The sequence below is a fragment of the Nelumbo nucifera genome, chromosome 1 (assembly GCF_055504915.1).
Source record: "Nelumbo nucifera cultivar China Antique chromosome 1, China Antique-T2T, whole genome shotgun sequence".
Lineage (NCBI taxonomy): Eukaryota > Viridiplantae > Streptophyta > Magnoliopsida > Proteales > Nelumbonaceae > Nelumbo > Nelumbo nucifera.
Window position 1 is genome coordinate 92,497,095 of NC_142649.1, and position 8,759 is coordinate 92,505,853.

An 8,759-nucleotide genomic window follows, 5' to 3' on the forward strand; every position below is an offset into this window, starting at 1 on the left:
ATTCACTTTGTTCGACAAAGGGGTTGATCCTGTCACTATGATCACCCACTCAGATGAATTCTTGGATTGTCCCAACATACCTAAGTTTTGACCCCCTCTAAGGATCTCACTGATTGGCATATCAAAGACAGCCCAATCCGACACCTAGTGCAGTATCATAATCGAGTCTAGGGGTCAGGTGTAACATTCCAGTTTTGCCCATCTATCTCCAAGGTCCAGGGCAATACTGAAATTTTGGTCCGATTCAGGGTTTCAAGAAAACCCACACTGCATGTACCTCAGGTCTCACCCTGACAGTTGAGACAAGCCACCCCAACCAACTTGGTAGTACATCAGTGTTAGCCTTGGCAAGATAAATCTCCCCAGATCTATCCAACGGCTATGAAGATTCTAAAGTAACACGAGTCTCATATGTATACAGTTTAAGGGTATTACACAGAAACACAACATAATAACATGAATCAAATATGTACTTTATTCATTTACAATAAATGTCATAATGTACATCATGCTGATTGGAGTTAAGGGTATACACTATCTAACAGTTTCAACCAAATTTCGTGGATTAGCATAAGCCCATGAAGATCATCTAAATCATTAGCATCCATTCATGTCATGATTGAAGTGATAAATGATTCATATTCAGGGCCAAGACCCGCAAACAAGTATAGTAACAAGTCTTGTTCTACAACAAGTTCAGCTACTATAGCAAGGCATTCAACCAAATATTTGGCATGCTAAATATGTAGAATCATACACACCATATATTGTAGTTGTCACCATTAAGTTTGATGGGAAGCAACTAGGTAACACTTGGGATTGCAGGAAGACTAGATGAGAACTTGAAACTTTGAAAGTTAGAGTTTCTGTTGATGTCGTGGAGTTATCACCTTTCCCTCTTTCACACATCGAGAGTGAAAGGTCTTGCATTTATATATATGAGAAAAATGCATAGGTGGTAGATTTACAATTAAGGTTGAGTTTGGAAGTAGTGCAAATGCAAATATGTAGAGTGTAAAACCTTATATTTTGTATTATTTTGTATGTATTTATGCTGTAGATAAATTGGTGTAAAGATTGGTGTAAAGATTTCCCACTCACTTTCTCTACCCACGTACCTCCTACCCACTGTACATTGCAGCTGCATATCTCACAATACAAAATGGCGATTTGTGCGCAATGTGGGTAGAGAGTAGTTGGCTGGGAAATCCGATTACGTGGACAGATTTCCTATGGAGAAGTACGGACAGGCCCAATGTATATTTCTGATTTCCACTGCAGAGCTATAAACATTCAAAATGACAACAACACACACCTATACATCAATGCCCACCCGAATTGGTATTAAATCCGAGCTAGCATCTATCTCAACAGTACTTTGTGTCAATAAATTCTGACTTTGGGCTGAACCATCTTTCTCCCGATTTCCTACTTACTTTCTCTACCTGCGCTGTACTATAGGTACGGCGTGGGTAGAGAAAGTGAGTAGGAAATATTTCCACGGGTTTTAACAAAAAAGACTGGTCCCTTATGTGCAGAAGTGAGAACTACATGGGAAGGTCTGGAGATTGCAGCAAAATTGAGTCTTACTGACATTTGCATAGAAAGTGATTTCCTAGAAGCTGTCAATCTCTTTTGGCCGGCCGGTAGCCAAGTGCAGGAGAATGTTGAGGTAGTTTCGTTCCTGCCTTTGGCAAAGTTCTTCGCGTATTTTGGACTTTGGCTTTGGCGTCATTAGGCGAGCATATTTTACGTGGTTCCTCTGTTATTTCGTTCCACTTCGGAACAGTACTGTTTTATTGCTTGCTTTTATTCCTTTGCCTTAATAGCTTAAAAAAAATAAAAAACACTCTTCAGCACAAAATCAATGAGCACCATTGTTATTAATTATGCAATTAGTCGAACAGGTGAAGTGAAGTCCTAACACTAACAACCAAGGAAATTAAGGGTGGTCTCTATTTGGGAAATACATCATGATGCATGTGGTTGAAGTTTAGCTACACAAATTAACACAACCCTTTAGTGTTGATGATGAGGTCAGTCAATTCCAATCGATCTATTCAAGAATTGCAGAGTTTGAGATAGTCAGCAAAGAAAGTTGTGAATGCTTCCATTTTGGCCTTAGGTAGAGCCAGTCCCACCTCAACTGCACCTTCTCCATCTCTGCTATCAAAAAGAGAAATTTGTCCCTCACCCATTCTAAGCATTTCAAACTTCTTTGGTTTCCCCCACCCAAAGTCCATCTCATAAACACCAAACTTGGGTGACCCTGTCACCGTCACAAATCCCTCGGGTAGTCGGGAACTCAAATCTGATATCCACCTCTCTGCATCTCTCAAAACTCCATATTCCATCCGCTTAACCGCATCTGCAATCATCTTCGCTGCCACAACAATGGCGTTATCTCCTTCTAAATCAGTCTTCTTTGCATCTGCAAATCCAAGAGCAACACAATTGCCAAAGTATGTAGCTGGCACTGGAGGATTCCTTAGGCGATCCCTACAGTCTACACTAAATAAGAAATGCTCCATCTCTTTACCAGGAGAATCCACAATCACTCCTGCTTTAATCAAGCAAACCCATGTGATGGCACATGTTACCACAAATGCCGAGAGACGCAACGACGATAGTGGTACAATCTGATTTTCATTCTTCCCATGTCTTGCCAAGATCCACTGCTTCAGTTGATCGATTTTCACTCGGCTCACTACAAATGTGGCTCTAACAACAATGCTTTCAGTTGGGACTTCGAAGCTTGGTTGAGAGTCGTCGGAGATATTGGAAGTCATCTTGGACGTGTAGTTTTCCATCTCCTTGAGAAGAATTGTTTTCAAATAACCCTCAGGGTCGTCAATCACAGTTCTTTCATAGAATGGAAGCAATTCTGAACACGCAGATGAATCCCCTCCAAGCCTACATGCTGTTGCCCACGACCTAATGAAATGGCAAAGGCTTCTGCCATCGGAAACCACATGGCTCGAGGTAATTCCGATACTGAAACCGGAATTGGGGAAGAAGGTCACTTGTAGGGCTAGGAGTGGGACTACGTTGGAGTCGAAGAGCGATGGCAATTGAGGAATCAGAGGGTCGAATTGACTTTCATCACGAGGATGGTCGCCACAGAGATCACTGAAATTATCAGTAGACTCAGCAATGGTAAATGAGACCGAGTCACCACTGACAAAACGAATCTCAGGTTCAGTGGTTGGGGGAACCCACATTAGGTTTCCGGCAAGAAAGTAGAAGTGTTGGAGGGTGAGGGAGAGTGAGTTTTTGAGGTTGGGAATGATGCTTTCCATGAAGAGGGTAATCGGATGAGGGAATTCATAAAAGAATATGCGGGAGGGACAACGATAGTACAGATACATTACGTCGAAGAAAGTAAGCTGAAGAGATTTTTTCTCCATTGAAGCTGCAGGTGGAGAGACTTGGCATTTCTCTAACACCTTAATGGAATGGATTGCAGCCATTAGAACGAGAGAGAGGCAGAGAAATCACAAAGAAATCATGCACTCTGATATTAATGTGATGAGGCCATGTTAGAGAATATCAATCTATTCAAGAACCTCACTAAGCAGCTTAAACTTTTATGTTGAATGGTTCTTTTAAATGGTATCAGACCCACTTTGACCAAGTGGTTTAGTATTGGATCTTTATTTCTCCCATTATAATTAATTAAGTTTCAACACAAGGAATGGGTGAACCTGTAGTTGTTCACACTTAAATCCAATGGGCCTTTGTGTGAATGGGCATGTTAGAGAATATCAACCTATTCAAAAAATTCAATTAACAGCTTAAGCTTTTAGGTTGAATAATTTTTTGAAAAGGCCAACTGCAACAAGTTGACTTGCATTCAATGATTTTTATTTTTTGTAAAAGATGACTCCATTAAACAAGCAACTAATCCAACCTGTAAAAGATGATTCCATTGATCTCATTCGTTGCATTATGTGTAGTTGAGGGTATCAAGTGACATATAGATGGTCCAGAGGTTTTAAAAAACAAATTAATTACTTGAATGAACATTATGTGTAGTTGAGGGTATCAAGTGACAGATCCGTGGACTTTACCCAAAATAAAACGAGAAATCGGACACTTAATTCGAACTCCAACATGGCTGCATGTGCTCAGTAAATAATTAAGACAATATCAAATTTTTTCAAATCCAGGCTTTAACGAATAAAAGCCCACATGTTAGACAGGAATGTAATCAGCCTTACAGGTTGATGAGATTAGGTGTGTGGGAGAATCATTAGTTAGGTCTGTAGGGCAGACGTTGGATCCCTTGTCCCTTTAACTGTTACTACTTTACTAGACCGACTGAAAATAGGCGCTACAGAAAATAAAAATTGTTGACCATCATATTAAATCTCCACCATTCTCCACCATTCTCCACCATATAATAAACACTATGAGGTCCCCTCAGCGGGCAGTAATTAATTAACGACTAGCAACAAAAGAATCTCTAACTATTTCAAAAAAAAAAAAAACAGGGAATTTCTAACCACTGGCAGATCATTAACAAACAGAGATTCTTATTGATTTTCTTCTAGTTGTGCTTTATCATTAAGTTCAAGTCATAGAAAATGAAGTCAAACCCATCAACAAGATTGCTTGTAGAAACCACATCTATATGCAAAAGAAAGCTGAACAAGTATTGAAGACCCTACTGCCTAAAAATTATAAACTAAATTTGCCTAAAAAATAAAAGAAACAAAACAAGAAAAGAGGAGAAAGAGGAAAATAGGGGAAAGATTGAGGAACAATATTGGAGTGCCCTAAAACCAAGAGAAAAAAACGGAAGTGAAAGCCCTCTATTCAATTACAATAGAAACATGTTTTAACATCGATAATGATTTCTAAAGAATACGTTTGTTTTCAGTGTAAACGCGAATTGATGTAAAACTTTACCATTAGTTCACATTTATACGTGTTTGTTTTCAGTGTAAAAACAGACCGGTGTAGAACTCTACACCCGATCTTTATTTCCACGTGTTTGTTTCAAATGTAAAGTTTACATTGAAAATCAATGTAACCATCTAATTGGCTGACATTTTCATCAGTAATCGATGTAATACATCAAAAAACTCCAACAGTCCATTAATATTTTAAACCAATCATCAACTTTTCCATCAACCGGCTTTTTTTAAGGCAAAACATCTAATTCATTCAACTATGAAACTTGTATGAATATAGAGTAGTGGTCACAGTACCAAGCAAGAAAATATAAAAACATTGTATGAAAATAGAGAAATGGTAACAGTACCAAGCAAGAATACAAGTCTCTAGAAAGAACAAAATATTCACAGTGGATAAAGGAGAAAATGAAAAAACTTCTGTAACAAACAAAAAGTGAGGCAGAATTACCAATAGAAGAGATAAATGAGCGCATCTCCAACAATAAAAAGAGAGGGATAAATACAGTAGTGATTCGTCATAACTTTAACCATCTGGAACCATAACCATTGGAACTTTAATGAACTAGAACTAACTATAAAAATATAGAACATAATTGTCAGAACTGTTATCGGCAAAAGTGAAACTAACTAGAAGTTTAACCAACCTGGAAAAAGTAACCGCCATAACTATTATCACCGGAAGTGGAACCAACTAGAACTTTAATCACCCAGAACTGAGACATCTAGAACTGTTATCGCCAGAAGTGGAATCAACTGCAACTTCCATTGATTGACTTTTACATCAATGATTTTTTCTACCGAAATCAAATGCAGCCATAGCTTCAAAGATTGGGTGGGAGGTCTGAAATGAATGCCCTACAGAAAATAATTAAAGTGCCTTTCCAATAACAGCCTAATGAGAGAACCTAACCATTAGAGATGCAAGAAAAAAATGAAAACTAAATTCCAAACAACAATATTGAGATAAAATATGACTGCTAGCTCAAACGAAGTGTTATCAACCAGAGTGAGAGGGATTAAACACTTGCAAAGAGATACTATTATTATTATTTTTGTTGTTGTTGTTGTTATTAAGGAGGTGGAGGAGGAGGAAATGGAGGGAAACATACTTGTCATTTGTGTATCAATAGGAGAGGTTGTAAGTAGGGATGCAATTTTCACCCTACCTAGAGGGTACCCACATCCTTTGGCATAATGAATTTAGTAAAATACTCCTTGTAAAAGCATAAACTTGCAAACCACCATAAAGCAAACTGATCACACTTGAACTTAGGGCATGTTTGTTTGCATTGAATTCTGAAGTCTAAATGCCTCTGAAACTATAATAATTACTTTAAGAGGTGTATTGGAGTTGGTGAACTTTTCTTGGTTCTGAAGTCTGAATAAAGAAAATATTGTTCTGAAATCTAAATACTGAGTTCTAAAAAGTAACAAACGACTATTTTAGCCCTTTATATGAGAAAACTTATTTTTTACTAGTAATGAATTAAATAATTATTAATTATTAAAAATTAAAAATTAAAACTGACAATAATAATATTAGTAAATTAATAACAAAATAATAATAAAAACAATAACAATAACAACATTAGTAATATTAATATTAATAATTAATAATAATAACAATAAATACAATAATAGTAATAATAATAATAATTGCATTACAATAATAAGAATAATTATATAAATTAGAATGTTCATAATAATAACAATATAAATTATAATTATTAACAACAAATATTCATAATATGAAAAAACAATAATAATATATTAAAAAATATAAATGATATTTTTTATAACTAATGAATTAATGATAATGATACTAATTAATAATATTTTATTGTATATTAAATATTATTAATAGTAATATTAATATTAATAATTAATAATAAATGAATAAATATACATAATACACAAAAACAATAATAATGACTAATAAATATACATATTATATAATAACAATATAATATTTGATAGCAATAATAGTAATAAACTATTAATAATTAACATTATAAATAATATATAATAATAATATCTAATATTATTATTGTATTATTATATAATATAGTCCCCAGCCCTATAGTTATCAATGTATCCAGTTCCACATGCAAACCTAATGACTAGTGATACCTGATGTAGGTGCTTTTGGTTGGCCTGTACGAGGCTGACGCATGTCAAACCAGAGGGCACCAGCCTGGAGTCCAGGTCTCCTGCCCACGTTTGTTGCAGCCACACATGGAGAACATCTTATCCTTTGCATAGTATTATGTAGGGGAAGATGTTCCCAATTCACGGGAGTGGTGAATTGTGGGTAGGCGTGGGCAGGATTCTTGTGGGCAGGAGATCTGGAGTCACTAGCTTCAGCGTACCATGGGGACACTTAGGGCTCAAGTGCAGGTTGGACGTACCCAATCCAAGAGCACCGCGTAGCTCTAGCAGAGGATCTCTCCAGGCCCTCATACGGCTCGTAGGTGGACCATCCAGGCCCAACTACTCTCAAGCGACTCCAGCTATAAATATGAAGCACCCCCCACAAGGTAAGGGGCTAGACTCTCTAGACTCAATCTGGAGCTTGAGTAATCTCTAAACACTACCTCCCTCTGGAGAACTTAAGTTCTATTTAAGTCCTCGTCTGGACCCACCGGTTCCAGACCTCTAACTCACTTTACGCTCGTACTAACTTGATCATCGGAGTCCTTGCCTCGGGTACCCACCCAAGCCCTCTAACATCTCTGTCCTCGTAGGACCTACTCCGGACCCCTCGTCCATCACACTCGGTACTAGCCTTCAACTCCTATAGTATCCGAAGAGACCTTCCGCCTCGAGCATAGTCCTTAGCCTCGGCCATCTCCACCAAAGCTCGGGAAACTACCTGGCGACAGGAATGACTGCCTGACGACAGGAACGAAGCTAGATGACTCTAACATCAGGCAACACACTACACTTTGCTGGAGGGAAAGTTGTATAGGAAATCCTCCACCTTGCCTTACCTCCAATGCCTTCGTCAGGAGGAAGGCGAATACGTGCTCTGAGAAATTCACGAAGGCATTTGTGGTAACCACCGCGGTGGCCGAGCCCTAGCCCAAAAAACACTAAGGTAGGGGTACTTATGGCCAACTCTTCACAAGGACAGAGCCGAGCTGGTACAAAGGTGCGATTAATGTTAGAAACATGCTAACCTCCGCCATCAACCAGCCACAACTCTCTCGGCTCTCAGTAGTCCTTGGCCCTTCGCTAAGTGGGGAATGGACCTCCTCGGCCCTTTCCCTCAAGCAACAGGGGGTAGGAAATACCTCGTTGAACTTAGGGCATGTTTGTTTGCACTGAATTCTGAACTCTAAATGCCTCCGAAACTATAATAATTACTTTAAGAGGTGTATTGGAGTTGGTGGACTTTTCTTGGTTCTAAAGTCTGAATAAAGAAAATATTGTTCTGAAATCTAAATACTGAGTTCTAAAAAGTAACAAATGACTATTTTAGCCCTTTATATGAGAAAACTTATTTTTTACTAGTAATGAATTCAATAATTATTAATTATTAAAAATTAATACTGACAATAATAATATTAGTAAATTAATAAAATATAATAATAATAAAAATAACAATAACAACATTAGTAATATTAATATTAATAATTAATAATAATAACAATAAATACAATAATTATAATAATAATAATAATAATAATAATAATAATTGCATTACAATAATAAGAATAATTATATAAATTAGAATGTTCATAATAATAACAATATAAATTATAATTATTAACAACAAATATTCATAATATGAAAAAACAATAATAATATATTAATAAATATAAATGATATTTTTTATAA

At 36.8% G+C, this 8,759-nt stretch overlaps 1 protein-coding gene across 1 annotated transcript; it reads right to left on the reverse strand.

Annotated features, from left to right (window-relative positions):
* Positions 1 to 1,991: 1,991 nt before the first annotated feature.
* Positions 1,992 to 3,473, reverse strand: LOC104589608 (anthocyanin 5-aromatic acyltransferase-like). Its single transcript, XM_010247973.2, has one exon. It carries the CDS (start codon positions 3,468 to 3,470, stop codon positions 2,061 to 2,063), a length of 1,410 nt encoding a protein of 469 aa, XP_010246275.1. The 5' UTR covers positions 3,471 to 3,473; the 3' UTR covers positions 1,992 to 2,060.
* Between the last annotated feature and the right edge of the window lie 5,286 nt (positions 3,474 to 8,759).

What these genes read in the sequence shown, in the direction of transcription:
- LOC104589608 (XM_010247973.2), bottom strand. Translation starts at nt 3,470, where the DNA reads ATGGCTGCAATCCATTCCATTAAGGTGTTAGAGAAATGCCAAGTCTCT.